At 57.0% G+C, this 18,337-nt stretch overlaps 1 protein-coding gene across 6 annotated transcripts in view; it reads left to right on the top strand.

Moving 5' to 3' along the window:
* The window catches only part of AHDC1 (AT-hook DNA binding motif containing 1), a 70,579-nt gene extending 52,451 nt beyond the window's left edge, over positions 1-18,128 (top strand). For 5 of the 6 annotated variants that reach the window (XM_030805362.1, XM_030805360.1, XM_030805359.1 and 2 more), the window contains 2 exons: positions 275-5,203; positions 17,466-18,128. In XM_030805362.1, coding sequence (XP_030661222.1) covers positions 349-5,160 — 4,812 coding nt within the window. In that variant the 5' untranslated portion in view covers positions 275-348 and the 3' untranslated portion in view covers positions 5,161-5,203; positions 17,466-18,128. Of the gene's footprint in view, positions 1-274; positions 5,204-16,764; positions 16,921-17,465 lie in introns of those variants that run through there. The other variant, XM_030805363.1, reaches the window with a different exon arrangement.
* The last annotated feature ends 209 nt before the right edge of the window (positions 18,129-18,337 follow it).

Genomic DNA, 18,337 nt, shown 5'->3' with positions numbered 1-18,337 from the left:
AGATCACACTGCTTCACTCTAGCCTAGGCGACAGAGTGAGACTGTCTTCCAAAAAAAAAAAAGAGTGAAACTGGGCCCATGAGGGCTCGCTATAGACATGGTGGTTTGAGAAAGGCTGGGAGTCAGCAACGGGATTGGGCTTGGGGTGGGGAGGGGAGCTTGGTAAGGAGATGAGACCTCAGGAGGGAGGGGTCCAGGAGCTCATTGAGGATATGGGAAGCTGATGAGGATGTAGGTGTTCAGTAAGGGACCTCCTGCTCTTCCTGCCTGGCAGGTCCTGGTCCCGGCTTCTCGCACCCTCATGTCAGCCCCGGCCCCGCCCGGCGGCCTGCGGAGGACAAGGTCAGGATGCGTGTGAAGCCCCAGGGCCTGGTGGTGACTTCCAGTGCCGTGTGCAGCTCTCCTGACTACCTCCGGGAACCCAAGTACTACCCCGGCGGCCCCCCCACCCCCCGGCCCCTGCTTCCCACCCGGCCCCCTGCCAGCCCACCCGACAAGGCCTTCTCCACCCACGCCTTCTCCGAGAACCCACGCCCACCCCCACGCCGGGACCCCAGCACCCGGCGCCCACCAGTCCTTGCCAAGGGGGACGACCCGCTGCCCCCACGGGCAGCCCGTCCTGTCTCACAGGCCCGCTGCCCCACACCGGCCGGAGACGGCAGCAGCTCCCGACGCTGCTGGGACAACGGGCGGGTGAACCTGCGACCAGTGGTGCAGCTGATTGACATCATGAAGGACCTGACACGCCTCTCCCAGGACCTGCAGCACAGTGGTGTACACCTGGACTGTGGTGGGCTCCGACTGAGCCGCCCGCCTGCACCGCCACCCGGCGACCTACAGTACAGCTTCTTCTCCTCACCCAGTTTGGCCAACAGCATCCGTAGCCCTGAGGAGCGGGCCACCCCACACGCCAAGTCGGAGCGGCCCAGCCACCCCCTCTACGAGCCTGAGCCTGAGCCTAGGGACAGTCCCCAGCCCGGCCAAGGCCGTAGTCCCGGAGCCACGGCTGCGGCCACGGGTCTGCCCCCAGAGCCTGAGCCAGACAGCACTGATTACTCAGAACTTGCTGACGCCGACATCCTTAGTGAGCTGGCCTCCCTCACTTGCCCAGAGGCCCAGCTGCTAGAGGCCCAGGCCCTCGAGCCACCATCGCCTGAGCCAGAGCCTCAGCTCCTGGACCCCCAGCCCCGCTTCCTGGACCCGCAGGCACTAGAGCCGCTCGGGGAAGCTCTGGAACTGCCACCCCTGCAACCTCTTGCTGATCCTCTGGGGCTGCCGGGCCTGGCTCTCCAGGCCCTGGACACCCTGCCTGACTCCTTGGAGTCGCAGCTGCTTGACCCCCAGGCACTCGACCCCCTGCCCAAGCTGCTTGACGTCCCAGGTCGCCGTCTGGAGCCCCAGCAGCCCCTGGGGCACTGCCCACTGGCCGAGCCCTTGCGCCTGGACTTGTGCTCACCGCACGGCCCCCCTGGGCCTGAGGGTCACCCCAAGTACGCCTTGCGGCGCACTGATAGGCCAAAGATCCTGTGTCGCCGGCGGAAAGCCGGACGGGGGCGCAAGGCAGACGCCGGACCCGAGGGCCGCCTACTGCCCCTGCCTATGCCCACGGGGCTGGTGGCCGCCCTGGCCGAACCCCCACCACCACCGCCTCCTCCACCCCCTGCCCTGCCAGGCCCAGGCCCGGTCTCAGTCCCAGAGTTGAAGCCGGAATCTTCCCAGACCCCAGTGGTCTCCACCCGCAAAGGCAAGTGCCGGGGCGTGCGGCGCATGGTGGTGAAGATGGCCAAGATCCCCGTATCGCTGGGGCGGCGGAACAAGACCACATACAAAGTGTCTTCCTTGAGCAGCAGCCTGAGCGTGGAGGGCAAGGAGCTGGGCCTGCGCGTGTCGGCTGAGCCCACCCCGCTGCTGAAGATGAAGAACAATGGGCGGAACGTGGTAGTGGTCTTCCCGCCCGGTGAGATGCCCATTATTCTCAAGCGTAAGCGTGGCCGCCCTCCTAAGAACCTGCTGCTGGGTCCCGGCAAGCCCAAGGAGCCAGCTGTGGTGGCGGCTGAGGCAGCCACCGTGGCAGCAGCCACCATGGCCATGCCAGAGGTGAAGAAACGACGGCGGCGGAAGCAGAAGCTGGCATCTCCCCAGCCATCCTATGCAGCAGACGCCAACGACAGCAAGGCCGAGTACTCAGACGTCCTGGCCAAGCTGGCCTTCCTGAACCGCCAGAGCCAGTGTGCTGGACGGTGCTCACCGCCCCGCTGCTGGACACCCAGTGAGCCGGAGTCAGTGCACCAGGCCCCCGACACCCAGAGCATTTCCCACTTCCTGCATCGTGTGCAGGGCTTCCGGCGGCGTGGGGGCAAAGCAGGCGGTTTTGGTGGCCGGGGTGGGGGCCATGCGGCCAAGTCAGCCCGATGCTCCTTCAGTGACTTCTTTGAGGGCATTGGCAAGAAAAAGAAGGTGGTGGCCGTGGCAGCCGCTGGGGTCGGGGGCCCTGGCCTTACCGAGTTGGGGCACCCACGCAAACGGGGCCGGGGGGAGGTAGACGCTGTGACTGGGAAGCCAAAGCGTAAGAGACGGTCCCGGAAGAATGGGACTCTGTTCCCAGAGCAGGTGCCCAGTGGCCCAGGCTTTGGGGAGGCAGGTGCTGAGTGGGCCGGGGATAAGGGTGGTGGCTGGGCCCCTCACCATGGGCACCCAGGTGGGCAAGCTGGCCGAAACTGTGGGTTTCAGGGGACCGAGGCCCGGGCCTTTGCCTCCACTGGGCTGGAGAGTGGAGCCTCAGGCCGTGGCAGCTACTACAGCACGGGCGCACCCTCAGGCCAGACCGAGCTCAGCCAGGAGCGCCAAAACCTCTTCACCGGCTACTTTCGCTCGCTGCTCGATTCGGATGACTCCTCCGATCTCTTGGACTTTGCCCTCTCAGCCTCTCGCCCAGAGTCCCGGAAGGCATCAGGCACCTATGCAGGGCCACCCACCAGCGCCCTGCCTGCCCAGCGGGGCCTGGCCACCTTCCCTAGCCGGGGAGCCAAGGCCAGCCCAGTGGCAGTGGGCAGCGGCGGGACTGGGACGGACCCCTCCTTCCAGCCTGTCCTGTCCGCACGCCAGACCTTCCCACCAGGACGGGCAGCGAGCTATGGGCTAACTCCAGCCACTTCAGACTGCCGGGCGGCCGAGACCTTCCCCAAGCTGGCTCCCCTGCCCTCAGCCGTGGCCCGCTCACCTACCACCCACCCGCCTGCCAACACCTACCTGCCCCAGTACGGCGGCTATGGGACTGGACAAAGCGTATTCGCCCCAGCTAAGCCCTTTACAGGCCAGGACTGCGCTAACAGCAAGGACTGCAGCTTCGCCTATGGCAGCGGCAACAGCCTGCCTGCTTCACCCAGCAGCGCCCACAGCGCCGGCTATGCCCCACCGCCTACCGGGGGCCCCTGCCTGCCACCAAGCAAGGCCTCCTTCTTCAACAGCTCTGAGGGGGCCCCCTTCTCTGGTTCAGCCCCCACGCCCCTGCGCTGTGACAGCCGGGCCAGCACAGTCTCGCCCGGTGGTTACATGGTGCCCAAGGGCACCACAGCCTCTGCCACCTCTGCAGCCTCTGCCGCCTCCTCCTCCTCCTCCTCCTTCCAGCCCTCGCCCGAGAACTGTCGGCAGTTTGCGGGGGCTTCTCAGTGGCCTTTCCGGCAGGGCTATGGAGGCCTGGACTGGGCCTCAGAGGCCTTTAGTCAGCTCTACAATCCCAGTTTTGACTGCCACGTCAGCGAGCCCAACGTGATCCTGGACATCTCCAACTACACACCGCAGAAGGTGAAGCAGCAGACGGCTGTGTCGGAGACCTTCTCCGAGTCATCCTCCGACAGCACCCAGTTCAATCAGCCGGTCGGTGGCGGGGGGTTTCGGCGTGCCAACAGCGAGGCCTCAAGTAGTGAGGGCCAGTCGAGCCTGTCCAGCCTGGAGAAACTGATGATGGACTGGAACGAGGCGTCATCTGCCCCCGGCTACAACTGGAATCAGAGTGTCCTCTTTCAGAGTAGCTCCAAGCCGGGCCGTGGACGGCGGAAGAAGGTGGACCTGTTTGAGGCCCCACATCTGGGCTTCCCAACGTCCGCCTCTGCCGCTGCCTCAGGCTACCCATCCAAACGGAGCACCGGGCCCCGGCAGCCGCGAGGTGGACGGGGCGGTGGGGCCTGCTCAGCCAAGAAGGAGCGGGGTGGTGCAGCGGCCAAAGCCAAGTTCATCCCCAAACCACAGCCAGTCAACCCACTGTTCCAGGACAGTCCTGACCTCGGCCTGGACTACTATAGCGGGGACAGCAGCATGTCACCACTGCCCTCACAGTCGAGGGCCTTCAGCGTGGGAGAGCGAGACCCCTGTGACTTCATAGGACCCTACTCCATGAACCCGTCCACGCCTTCCGATGGCACCTTTGGCCAAGGCTTCCACTGCGACTCACCCAGCCTGGGTGCTCCCGAGCTTGATGGCAAGCATTTCCCACCGCTGGCCCACCCGCCCACGGTGTTTGACGCCGGCCTGCAGAAGGCATACTCGCCCACCTGCTCGCCTACACTGGGCTTCAAGGAAGAGCTGCGGCCACCGCCCACAAAGCTGGCTGCCTGCGAGCCCCTCAAGCATGGGCTCCAGGGGGCCAGCCTGGGCCACGCAGCTGCAGCCCAGGCCCACCTGAGCTGCCGGGACCTGCCGCTGGGCCAGCCCCACTACGATTCCCCCAGCTGCAAGGGCACAGCATATTGGTACCCTCCAGGCTCAGCTGCCCGCAGCCCGCCCTATGAAGGCAAGGTGGGTACAGGGCTGCTGGCTGACTTCCTGGGCAGGACGGAGGCCGCGTGCCTCAGTGCCCCTCACCTGGCTAGCCCACCAGCCACGCCCAAGGCCGACAAGGAGCCACTGGAAATGGCCCGGCCCCCTGGCCCACCCCGTGGCCCTGCTGCAGCCGCTGCTGGCTATGGCTGCCCACTCCTTAGTGACTTGACCCTGTCCCCCGTGCCGAGGGACTCGCTGCTGCCCCTGCAGGACACCGCCTACAGGTACCCAGGCTTTATGCCCCAGGCGCATCCTGGCCTGGGTGGGGGCCCCAAGAGCGGCTTCCTGGGGCCCATGGCGGAACCTCACCCCGAGGACACATTCACCGTCACGTCCCTGTAGTGCCAACTGAAGTGCCGACTGGACCGCGAGGTTTTGTTCCTGGGTGAGTCTGGGGATGTGGGCGTGGTGGGCAGAGGCCTGGGGGTGGGGGGAGGACATCAGAGCTTAGGCCAGGACAGAGGTTATGGAGTGCAGGAAGCAGATTTAAGGGCAAGGCTGGGGACTGAGAGCAGGGTGTAGGGATTCAGGATTCGCCGTTGCAGACAGTCTCAGGAGGAGATGGGGTGCTTGGGCTGGGAACTCAGCAGGGAGCTTGGACGTTCAGAGGGTCTTGTGAATTGAAATGGCCAGAGGACTGTACACTGGATGGGGCCCTGTAGTTTGGTTCATTAGGCTTTCAATTCTTTGTTCATGTTATGTCTTGGGCAGGAAGTGAGTATTTCCCAGGAAATACGCTGATAAGGGTGGGCATTTATATCGCCCTCTGTGAGACAGGTGAAGGGAGAAGCAGGTTGGACGGTCGTCTACCTAGGGCCTATCCAGAGGACCAGCCCTGCTGACACCCCCATTTCCCTGGAAGCTTCACTGATTCTAAGAGGCAGACTGGTGAGGGCCAGGCCAAGAGTGGCCAGTATGGCGTGGTCACACACTCTGCAGGGGCTTCACAGGATGGCCCAAAGTGTCCTCTCTTGGCCTCCCAAGGTACCCCCAAAGGCTATTTTCCAACATCCTTGGTCTGAGATAGGCTAGGTGTGGCCAGGAACATGTGGGGTAGGGACCCAGAAGTGGAGAAGGGGTGCTGGGGTCCCACTGTCCCTGCAGACCTGCAGCCAGTGAGGCTATCTTCGGGCAAAGGTATTTTGACCCTAGAAAAGCCAGTCCCTTTCCTGAAGCCCCAGGCTTTTCTGAGAGTTCAGTTAGAGTGTTAAATGTTTTGATACTGTTTTTATCAGGTACTGTGACCTCATTAGTTGGAGTCAGTTTTAGTATTCTCAAGATTTGGTGTTTTAAAAAGGGAAAATAAAAGACAGAAAATGCCCCCAAAATGATCAAAGGGAACAAGGTTGAAGGAGCCATCTTCTCGAAGAACAGCCTGCTCCAGACATACAGCCGCCACTGGCCCCACTTTTGGACAACAGATCTGTCACAAAATTGGTGGTAGGGCAGGCTGGGGGCATGCCTGCGCCCCTCACCCTTCACCTCTGCTGCCACTGGAGCTTCCTGGGAGTTTCTCTTCCTGGAGGAGTAGCTGGGCTCCTGGAAAGTCCCATCCGTGCTCTGGGAGGCCATTCAAGGCCAGGGTGACTCAGGGTCCTGAAGTCACGTCAGTGGAAACTTGTTGCCCCCTCTCTGCCAGACCCCAGCTCCCCTGGTGCCTGAAGGTGACAAAGGGCAGCATGCAGGAGTCAGGAGGCCTCTGGGAGGGGACCATTCCCAGATTGGCCACCAACTTGCCACATGCCCTTGACCAAGCTTTTGCCCCTCTCTGGGCCTCAGTTTCCCCATCTTTTCAAGGAAATTTATTTTGATAATCCCTTAGGCTCTCGCAGCTCTGCATGGCAGAGACAATGAAGCGAACTTTTTTTTTTTTTTTTTTTTTGGCAGCATCTTTTCCTTCCTAATGAAGCCAGGCGAAGATTAAAATGGCCTTCCATTCCCCATGCGTCTCATTGCAAGCAGCAGAGCCTCAGATCTGAAGCAGGCCAGGGAGAAGCTGCTTAGGGTTTAAAATGTCAAACTCTTGATCCTTCTCACTGGAGGGGAGATGTCTCATGGATAATCCAGAAATGTGAAATAATCCAAAAACTGTTCCTCCCAGGCTCTGGGTGGGAAAATGGACAGGCGTGGGGGCTGGGTGTTTGGGCAGGTCACAGCTCAGTGAAATACATAATGGAACCACCCAGTGAGGCCTGAACGCAGGAGGAACTGGGATGCCATCCAGCCCCACATTCTGGCCCTGCTCCCCGCTCAGGGCTGGGAGTTAACCGCGCTGTCCTCAAACCAATGCATTCCATTGTTCTAGAGACATCTGTCCAGCACCCACTAGAAGCCAGGCATTGGGGGCACCACAGTGAACACCACAAATGAGGTACTGGTCCTCAGGGGGCTTCCCATTTAAAGGGAAAGACAGCAAGCAGTGGCATTAAGCATGTGATGATTCCAGCTATGGGAAGCACTGTGCAAGAGAGAGCTAGAAGCTTGTGAGTGCACACAGCATGCTGACCGGACCTTGAAGCTGAGGCCTGAGGAATGATGGGGCTGGACAGCTGGCGGGGAGTGGGAAGAACATTCTGGGCAGAGGGAACAGCAGTGTGGAAAGCCTGGAGGCAGGAAGGGGCTCAGCTTTGAGAAACTGCCTGTGGGAACGCAGTAAAGCTAAGTGAGGGGATGAGGCAGGCGAGGCCAGATCACGCGGGGCATTGGAAGGAGTCTGAATTTCATTCCCAGACACATGGGGATCCACTGAAGAGTTCCCTGCCGGAATTCCCCAGGCCACCGTGGAGCAGGGCTAGTGTTGAAGCAGGGAGACCAGCTGCAGTAGTCCACACACGCAGTGACGATGGTCCAGGCCAAGGTGGTAGAAGGGCTGCCCCCTCTCTCTCTAAGATGACACACAGGCTCTAGGGCAACCCCCCAGTGCCAGGGGATGACCAAAATCACCACGGGAAGGAGAAAGAGTTGGAGATACAGAGGAGGAGAGTGGCAAGGAAAAAGCGTTCATAGAGGGAGTTGCCACTCTCAACAGAGGCCTTAAGCAGAGAGGACAAGGACGCTCATTCGCCAACTGCAGTGAGCAGTTTGGGCGCCCGGCACTGGAGAAGCAGTAGTGGAGCTTAGTTACCCAACTTGAGCCCCTGTGTGTCCATCCAGTGCTGGGTACTGGGGAGACAAAGCAGACATGACCCCTGTCCTCCAGTTCAGCCTCCACCCCGGGAAACTAAAGCAAGTACACAAAGAACCTGAAAACACCTGGCAGAGAGTGGCCGGTGCCCAGAGGCAGTGAGAAACAAGATCTGCTGGACAGCTGGGTGTTGTGGTCAGAAGTCAGCCCTCTGCCCCCTTGATGAGAAAAGGGTCGTTTGTGCTGGGCCCCGTATGTAACGCTGCCTCACTGACCCTTCACAGCAGACTGTGAGGTGGGGTGTGTCTCCCCACCACAACCCCCTGCCTCCCGCCCTATCCCACGTTAGAGTTCAGGAAATGGGTGCACCTCTGAACCTTGCCCAGGGGATCCATTAGCAAATAGTGGAGCCAGGATTAGAACCCAGTACTGTCGCTCTTGAGCCTGGGTGCTCTGCCATATGGCTGCCTCTCGTCTCCCCACACCTGATTCCCCATCTGCAAAAGTATAGGTTGGATTGCACAATCCCTGCACCTTTTTTTTTTTTTTTTTTTTTTTTTTGTGATGGAGTCTCACTGTGTCGCCCATGCTGGAATGCAGTGGCACGAACTCGGCTCACTGCAACCTCTGCCTCCTGGGTTCAAGCGATTCTCCTGCCTCAGCCTCCTGTAGCTTACAGGGGCGCGCCACCGCACCCAGGTAGCTTTTTTGTATTTTTAGTAGAGACGGGGTTTCACCACATTGGTCAGGCTGTTCTCGAACTCCTGACCTTGTGATCCACCTGCCTCGGCCTCCCAAAGTGCTGGGATTACAAGTGTGAGCAACCGCGCCCAGCCCAATCCCCACAACTCTTGCTGGGTCTGACATCTTAAATGGATTTTGAGGTTCTGTGGAAGAAGCTGCACTGAGCTCACCCTTCAAGAATGGGCAAGGTTTGGACACATGGAGACCAGGGGAAGGGCATTCTGGGCAGAGGGAGCTGTGGGCAAAGGCAGGTCACATCCCAATGTGGATTAGAGGATAAAAGCTCAGAGGAGACAGAATGGGGAATGTGGGGCCCGACTGATGTGAGAGCTGTGGCTGATGGGACGGGGAACAGAACAGGTCAAGCAAGGAGGGGGCTTGGCCCTGTGCAGACATCTTCTGTGGGCCTCTAAACGGAAAGTAGAGCCAGACAGACTGGCTCCACATTGGGCCCTGTAGGCTAAAGATCGACCCTATCAGACCCTGGGGACAGAGGTGGGAGGGTACGAAGGGCCCTCCAAGGTGTTCAGGAATCTCGAGTCCCTCTCCCCTCCCTACTCCCTCTCAGGCCTGACCTGAGGCCAAGAGAAATGTCACAGGTCCTCCAAGGTTATGCCGGCTGGGGCCTGACCGAAGCAGGAAGCAGTTTCCAAGGCCACCATTCAGCTGGGGTCAGCAGGCATGCCCGGGCCTGGGCCAGGCCCCAGCTGCTCTGGGCTTTGTCTCTTCGTGTCTTGAAACCTCGAGAGGTCACTTGATCTTGCCTGTGACTCTGAGCAAGAGGCCTTACGTCAGGGCCCAGCCAGTCTTGCCCTGACTCTTCTGGGCACAAGTTCTTCCCCACACTCTCTGAGGCCATCCTCCCTCTGATCCTATCTCTTGCCACTCCTGCAGCCATGTTTAGGCCAGGCCTTGTTCTGAGCCCTCATTTCCTGAAAATGTAATCTCTCCACGACCACCCCGACTCACCCTCCTTCTTTCTTATCTTCCCACGTCCCAGAGCAGGGCCACGGAACTGGAGGGTGGTGGCTGGGAGCCTGCCTGTGGACACAGATAGGCCTCTATGCACAACCCAGTTCCATCCCTTACCAGCTAGGTGACCTGGTGAGTCATGTCACCTGATGAGTCACGTCAGCTCTCTGCGCCTCTTGTGAGAATTAAATGAGATTACGCGTGAAGCCCTTGGCCAGGTCCCTGGTACACAGTGAGCACGTAGTCAGTGGCTGGTGATGGGTAGGTAAATACCCCGCAGAGGCTGAACTCCAGGGCCTCTGACCAGCCTGTCTGAGTCACACACCTCCAACCCTCGCCTCTTGTACCTTCACGCAGGACCACAGAGCCGGCCCATCCTCGCCTGTGCCCCTCCTAGGAAGGAGCTTGTATTCTAGTGTGGATCTGGGGCCTTGGGGGAGGCTTTGTGATAGCACCTAGTTCTTTGCTTTAGCAATTGGGCAGAGTCCTCCCTGGAGGACCCAAGGACAAAATGACCCGGCTCAGCTAGAAACGCTGTCATCACAGTTATGCACACCAATCCTCTCCCCCACTGCAAATATGAAAAATATTTTCTTGTGACTGTAATATGTCATGATTTTTCCCCTGGCAGTTGTGCCATCTTCGTCAGCATAACCTTTGCTGCCATAGTGCATTGTGTTTGTGCTGGGAGGCTGGGGGAAGTAGATGAATTCTGTGTTCACACACATGAGCTAGTGACCTGCTTGGGGCCAGGCATTGTATCCAGTGCTGCCAGTATCACTGAGCAAGACACACAGTGCCCTGCCCCCACAGGGCTTGCAGCCTTTTACAGGTGTTTGTTTAAAACCTCCTTGCCAGGCGCGGTGGCTCATGCCTGTAATCCCAGCACTTTGGGAGGCCGAGGGAGGAGGATCACCTGAGGTCGGGAGTTCAAGACCAGCCTGGCTAACATGGTGAAACCCTGTCTCTACTAAAAATACGAAAATTAGCCGGGCATGATGGCAGGTGCCTGTAGTGCCAGCTACTCGAGAAGCTGAGGCAGGAGAACTGCTTGATCCCGGGAAGCGGAGGTTGCAGTGAGCCAAGATCGCGCCACTGCACTCCAGCCTGGGTGACAAGAGCAAAAACTCTGTCTCAAAAAAAAAAAAAAAAAAAAAAAAAAAAAACTCCACACGGGCTGGGCACAGTGGCTGATGCCTGTAATTCCAGCACTTTCAGAGGCCGAGGCGGGCAGATCACTTGAGGCCAGGAGTTCAAGACCAGCCTGGCCAACATGGTGAAACCCCATCTCTACTAAAACACAAAAGTTAGCCAGTTGTGGTGGTGGGTGCCTGTAGTCCCAGCTACGTGGGAGGCTGAGGCAGGAGAATCGCTTGAACCCAGGTGCCGGAGCTTGCAGTGAACCACGATCGCACCACTGTACTTCAGCCTGGGCGACAGAGCAAGACTCCGTCTCAAAAAAAATGAAATTAAAAAAAAGAAATCCTCCACATGAGCGTCACTCTCTAGAACAAGGCCTGGGACACTCCCATGAGAAGGATCAGGGACCACCCTCTAAAATCGCTGTGAGCAGGGCAGGCAGCAGGAGATTCCTGGAGGCAGGAAATGGGTCTTGACAAATTTGGGACTTCAGAGGCTTCGGCTCTAGCTCAGCCACCTGGGTTTCTGGCCCAACTCCCTCCCTGTTCCAGGCACGCACCCCACCCCCAGCCCCCCCAGTTCATTCTCCCCATTATGGCCACCAAAGTGCTTGGGTTTGTTTTTTTTTTAAGCATTTTTAGATGCACAGTGTCGGGAGTCCCTAAAATATTTATTGGATGAATTGATTAAAACACATCTGCTCCTGTGACTCCATTGCTCTACACCTTCTGATTGCTTCCTTCCCTCACCAGCCTCCTTCCTTGCCTATAAAATCAAGGCCTGGCTTCCCAGCATGGTATTCAAGGTATTCCAGGCTTCCGTCCTGGCACCCAACCTTTTTTTCAGCCTTCATCTTCCTCACACACACCCTCCCTTAACAGCCAGGAGCATGTGTGGAAACAGGAGGGAGCTCTGGGAGGGCTGGCTCCCAAAGGTGCCCTGTGCTTTTGCTGTTCCTGGCCTGGGTGGCCCTTTCCTACCCCATCTCCCACCTGTCAGTTCCTATCTTTCACTCAGACATCACTTCCTCCAAGAAGCATTCCAGGGTCCTTCTCAGGCCCAATTCATCTCTCACCCTTTCTGCATCTGTGACAGCCCCTCCTGGGAATGCCCTCCTTGCCACGCCATCAACTCCTTTAGGGCGATTACTCATCTCTGGGCACCGTCCTCCCCTCCCCCACCCAGTGTCTCATCATGCCTGGGACATTTCAGGTTTTTTTGGGTTTTTTTTAAACTTGAGTTGAAGAAAAGCATGTAGAATAGGGAGAATTCTAAGAGGAAAGGTTAAGCCCTGGGGAACGGGATGGGACAATTTCACCCAGTCATCAGGAAGTGCTCCTAACAGAAGGGCAGGGACAGGGTGTGTAAATAAACCAGTTCAAATTCTCAGAGCTCACTGGGCCTGTGGACCTTTCCAAGCACAATCCCTCCAGTTTACAGAGAGGGAAAGGTCCTCACCTGAGGACTCAGAGCCACCTGGTCATTGAAGCACAGAAGGTAGAGCCAGGAAGGGCCCCTGGGGATCGCCTGGTTCCGTGGTTCTTGCTCTTTCCTCAGCCTCCACTTCAGTTGCGTGTCCGACACAAACCCGTCAGGACCGCCTGTCTTTACATATGGCATCTCCAGCCGGAGGGTGGAGGGGGAGAGAGAGAGAGAGAGATGGAGGAGGTGAGGCTAGCCTCCTCCCAGGACAGGTAAGGAATGTGAGGCTCTGAGAGGTGGTAGAGATATAGGGTCACACAAGGCTGGGGAACCCCATTTGGTCCTACTGCCCCACAGCTGGGGAGGCAGAGGAAGAAGCTTAAGGAGGGAATGGCTGGCAGAGCTAGAGTTTAAGGAGCACCTCTGGTCAGTAGTGGACTCACATTTGAAAAAATTCTCAGGCCGGGCGCGGTGGCTCACGCCTGTAATCCCAGCACTTTGGGAGGCCGAGGTGGGTGGATCACGAGGTCAGGAGTTCGAGACCAGCCTGACCAACATGGTGAAACCCTGTCTCTACTAAAAATACAAAAATTAGCCAGGCATGGTGGCGCACACCTGTAATCCCAGCTACTCTGGAGGCTGAGGCAGGAAAATTGCTTGAACCCAGTAGGCAGAGGTTGCAGTGAGCCGAGATTGCGCCACTGTACTCCAGCCTGGGCAACAGAGCAAGACTCCATCTCAAAAAAAAAAGAAAGAAAAAATTCTCCAGGCCTGGCATGGTGGCTCACCACGCCTGCAATCCCAGCACTTTGGGTGCTGAGGTGGGAGGATCGCTTGAGCCCAGGGGTTTGAGACCAGCCTGGGCAACATAGTAAGACCCCATCTCTACAAAAATGCAAACTAGACAGATGTGGCAGCATGCACATGTAGTCCCAGCTACTCAGGAGGCTGAGGTGGGAGGATCACTTGAGCCCAGGAGTTTGAGGCTGCGGTGACCCATGATCATGACACTACACTGCAGCCTCGGTGAGTGAGACCCTGTCTCCAAAAAAAAGAAAAGAAAAAAAAGCTTCTCTGGAGTAGAAGGAGACACAAACACAGCTTCCCGATCCCTGATTTGGAGCCTCATTGATAATTCATTGAATTCCAGGTCCAACGGTACTTCTGCATACCAGTTGGGGGCTGAGCCCCCAGGAAGCAGTATCCTGTCCACATGGAGGTGACTCACAGGCCTAGCTGCCTAAAAATGTTACAGGGATGGATCAGGCTTTGGGCCTCTGTGGTTTGCCTCTGACCCTTTGTCTTTGGGGCACCATCCCAGTGCCGGAAGATCTCTCCCATCACCTGTTCAACTCCCTTATTTTATAGAATACAAACTCAGGCCGCCGTGGTGACTCACACCTGTAATCCCAGCACTTTGGGAGACCAAGGCAGGTGGTTTGCTTGAGTTCAGGAGGTCGAGTCTAGCCTGGGCAACATGATGAAACCTTGTCTCTACAAAAAAATAAAATAATTAGCCAGGTGTGGTGATGTGCGCCTGTAGTACCAGCTACCCAAGGGGCTGAGATGGGAGGATCGCACAGGCCTGGAAGATGGAGGTTGCAGTGAGCCGTGATTGTGCCACTGCACTCTAGCCTGGGTGATAGAGTGAAAACCTGTCTCAAAAAAAAAAACAAAAAACTGAAGCCCAGAGAGAGAAGGGACTTACTCTGGGTTACACAGGAAGTCAGTCTCTCAAATTCTAATGCACTTTTTCTTTTCGTTTTTTGTTTGTTTGTTTGTTTGTTTTTTTTGAGACAGTCTTACTCTGTCACCCAGGCTGGAGTGGAGTGGCACAATCTCAGCTCACTGCAACCTCCGCTTCCTGGGTTCAAGCAATTCTCGTGCCTTGGCCTCCCGAGTAACTGGGATTACAGGGTGTGTGCCACCACACCTGGCTAGTTTTTGTATTTTTTGTAGAGACGTGGTTTCACCATGTTGGCCAGACTGGTCTTGAACTCCGGACCTCAAGAGATCCACCCACCTCGGCCTCCCAAAGTGCTGGGATTACAGGCATTAGCCACACTGCCCAGCCTCATGCACTCTTTTTGCCTTCTGCTCTACTGCCTTGTTTGACGTTGGACCCTTTCAAGAGAGTAGAGAGTAGAGGTTAGACCTTAACTCATGCCCTGGCAGCCAGTGGGCATGAATACATGTTTGCTGTTTACTTAAATGAAAGCACAAATATATATTCCTTTTTGGAGGAGAGCAGCCCCCTCTGGACAACCTGATTTATATGTGCTCTGCAGCACTTTGAATCTCTGCTCAGCTGTCCCTCACTGCTGCCAGTGCCAGTCCCCCCCTGACAGGCAGAGACCACTTAATGCCCTGGCACCTCAGATGGTGAAACCACCGGAGCATGAGGACCCAGAGGAATGTGGCTCTGCAGTTGTGTGTCACGGAGGCACTAAAAGGTGAAGTCTGTGGAACGGTGGTTGGTGTGCCGGGGGCCGGTGCATGCTAGCGCGGGGTGTGCAGCGGTACCACATACAGGTTCCTGCCCTGGAGGAGCCAGGTCGGGATGACAAGGGTATCGTAGCTATGGTAACAGGGTGGTCTAAGGAGGTGTTCTGAAGGTGTGCAAGGCCGGAGCTGGACCTTGACATGCTGGCCAGACTCAGGTCAGTCCCCGCTCTGTCATTCAGTCAGCGTACGTCTCGCCCCAGCATGTGCTGGGCAGTGTTCAGCGGTAGTTGAAGAGCCGCAGTCTCTCCTGCCATGACCAGGTTAGCTGCCTCCCCAGGACCTTCCGTGGCAGTCTCCCTGCATGGTAATTACCTGGTTTGGGGTCTGCTTTGCTTTCCCCTCTATCTGTGAGCCTCTCAAGGACAGGAACCAGATGGGTCTTGGTCTCTGCTTTGTCCCCAGTGCCTAGCACTGGGCTGCCTGGCACGTTGGTGTCTGGTCCTGCTTTGTGGAGAGCTGAACCTGGTGAGGTCAGGGTTCCACGCAGCCACAGCATTCTCCCCCACCCCCATGAGAACCCTGGGGCTTTTGGGCTTTGATTTCCCCCCTCCCCCGCTCCCTCCCATCCCGAAGATTCTGCCAACGTCTCTGGCTGGCCAAGTCCTGAAAGCTGGGGAGGGTAGTGGGAGGAGGAAGGTGAGACGCGATGGGCGGCTTAGCAGAGGGTGAGAAAGCCTCCTGCTGCCTGGCCGCAGGCACCGCGGGAATGGCTCTGGCAGCAGCCGCCTGCTGGGCTGAGATCACCATGGAGACCTGGCTTAGAGAGGGTCACTGGCAGTGGCTAAGGGCCAGGGGTGGGGGTGGGGGTGCAGGGATTTGTGCAGAGGCTCCCAGCCTGCCCCGGGGCCCTTGGAGGGAGCAGGGGAGGCTGGCGTTGGACAATATCAGTTTGCCAGTGGTTTGGAGCAGCCCATCCTAAAGTCCCCTTCCCTTGTCACCCCAACACCCCAGCAGAGGTTCTTTAGCTTGGCAACTGCTCTTCAACCGCAATAGAGCAGTCCTCTGGATAGATGCTCCCAGCCCTCTGGCTCAAGCAGTTACCCCAGATAAAATCGTTCTGCTCCCTAGTAGACACCCCTCTTGTCTCTGCAGCCTGTTTACCGCCTGACTGTGGAGAGCTTGCATTCATCCCAGCAGCAGCCCCTGCCCCAAGAGCTGCTTTTCTACCTATCACCCCATTGCAGCACAGCTGTCACCCTCCCAGGCGCACCGCTTGCCCCTACGGCTAGTATTCCATCCTCCCGCAACTGCAGGCGACCTGACAGCTTAACAAAGATGCAGCTCTTCTCCTCTCCTATGCCTCTGCCTGCCACCTGGTCTGATCCACCAGGATGAGGTGCTGCCCTGCCCCTGCAGGAGCCCACCTGGTTCCCCTGGACCTTGGGGGAGTGCTGGCAAGTCCAGCCTCAGGACAAAAGTCGTCCCCGGGGCTGACTGCCCAGCAGACAGCAGCCGAGGCTGAGCAGAATTTCAATGTGGCTCTGGTAGAAAGGGAAGCCAAGAGTACAAGGGAGGAGAGGCTTTCTGCCGCCGCCTGATTCCTGCTGGTGTGGGGGAGGACGGATGGGCCCCTAAGGAACCTGAGGAGGCCGTTTCAGCATCCTCACCTCGCCCCTTAATTCAGATGGAGATGGTCGCACACTGAGGGTGGGAGATGTGTGTCTCGGGGCTCTGAGGGGAGGACAGAAGTCTGAAAGGACCAGGCTGATGACTGGAGCTCTTAGGAAGTCCCGAGCCGAGCCCTGCCCTTCAGGGGACCTTCTCACTCACCCTAGCAGAGCTGTGAATCCAGGGGGTCTAGCCAAGCTGGGGGTCTGGGTAGGGAAGTCAGATCCCCAGGGCCCCGCAAGCATAATGAGAACCGTCTGGGAAAAAGGGGTGCTTCCAATCTTGAGTGTCTGGTGATGGGAGGAACTGGGAACCTGGGAGTGTCTGAGCTTCAGGAAGGCAGGGCTAAGCCACACACAGATGGCTTTGTGTTGAGCAGTTTCTCTGTTCTTTCACTGAGGAAGACTTCCTCCTCACCTCACCTCTCTAAGGAACAGAATGGCATTGGTAAGAAGAGGATTGGATTTAGAAGGAATAAAAGCAGTTGTTCACACCTGTGCTGTGTGCTGAGGCCCTGCCCTCCCCATGATGTCATTCCTCAGAACAGCCTAAGTTGGAGGAATTACTAAACTCATCATGACATGAGGAGGCAGGTTTGGAGAGCCCAACTGCCCCAGAAAAAAAATAATGAATAATAATCAGTATAATGTATTATGCACTTAAGGACCAGGCTTCATCTGTCCCATACCGCTGAATCCTCCCAACATACCAATGGGGTAGTTCAGTTACCTTCTTTTTACAGATGGGTAAACCGAGGCTCACAGAAGTTCAACAACATGCCCACGTCGTAGCGCTATTAAAGAGTGGCACTGGTATTTGAACTCAGCTGTGTCTGATTCCAGAGCCCAAGCTCTTAACAAATTCCACTGCCTGGAACCCCAGCTCCTCACCCAGCACCTGCTTCATCCCATGGTTTGGGGCTTGGACATGCATATTTTACAGATGGGGAAACTGGGCTCAGAGAAGGCAGGTCTGAGTTTTTGTGAGAAAGAACAATGGTTAGCTTTCCCCCCTCCACCCCGCCGAATCCTGGGAGGAGCTGGGTGGGGGTCTCCCTCTTCACTTCCCTGATCTCAGAGCACAGTCGATGCCTGCCGCTCACTCCTGCCTCTTCTCTTGTGTTTCTTTGCAGCTTTCAGAAAACCAACGCCAAGATCCCTCCCAGCGTCCACATCGTCCTCTGGCAGGAGCGCCTCCCCCCTCTGCCTCCCACCCTGCCCCCTACACCCCCTGCAGACCCATCTCCCTCCACCCCCTCCCGCCCATCTCCTCCACGCAGAAGCCGAAGGTGAGCCCTTTCTGCACAAAACCAGCAATTGTAAATACTTTTTAAAAATGTACAAAACTTAAAAACAAAACACAGTTTTAGAAAAAGACAAAAAAAAAAAAGAGAGAGAGAGAGCGAGAGAGCGAGCGTGTGCAAGAGGTTGCGAGCGGGGCCCCAAGGTGTCCAGAGCCCCTGCAAGTATGCACTGAGAAATTTATCTACAGGTCGTTTGACAAAAATGAACAATATCCTATTTATTGTATATACTGTTTTATTATAAATCGTGGATTGTATATTGCATTCTGTAAACCTGCTGTGGTCCCGTGGTGTGCAAATTCGCATGGTAGGGGGGAGGGAGAAGAACCTCTTGCGGGAGCTTTTTTTTTCTTTCTTATTTTTCACTCTTTTGGGTTTTCTCTTCTGTTGTTATTGTTGTTGTTTTCTGTTGGCAGGACACACCCAAAGATCCAAGTTTGTATTAAAAAGAAATGAAAAAAAGCAAAAAAAAAAAAAAAAAAAAAAAAAAAACCAGTCTTGTGTCTTGTGAAAGGGGGAGTGAGGGTGGAGGGAATGGAAGGGACACCGCTGGGTTTTGTCACCAGCTACTGGTTCTCCAGAGGGGTTGAAATACCTACATGTGTTCCTGGCCACTGAGTTCTCCCTTCTGCCTGAGATCTGGGTCACCCTTGCATCTGGGTTCCCCCTCATTTCACTCCAGGCCCTGGGTCTCCCCTGCC

Source organism: Nomascus leucogenys, chromosome 24 (genome assembly GCF_006542625.1).
Source record: "Nomascus leucogenys isolate Asia chromosome 24, Asia_NLE_v1, whole genome shotgun sequence".
NCBI lineage: Eukaryota > Metazoa > Chordata > Mammalia > Primates > Hylobatidae > Nomascus > Nomascus leucogenys.
The sequence above is the reverse complement of the archived record's forward strand: the minus strand, read 5'-3'. Positions and strand labels throughout refer to the sequence as shown.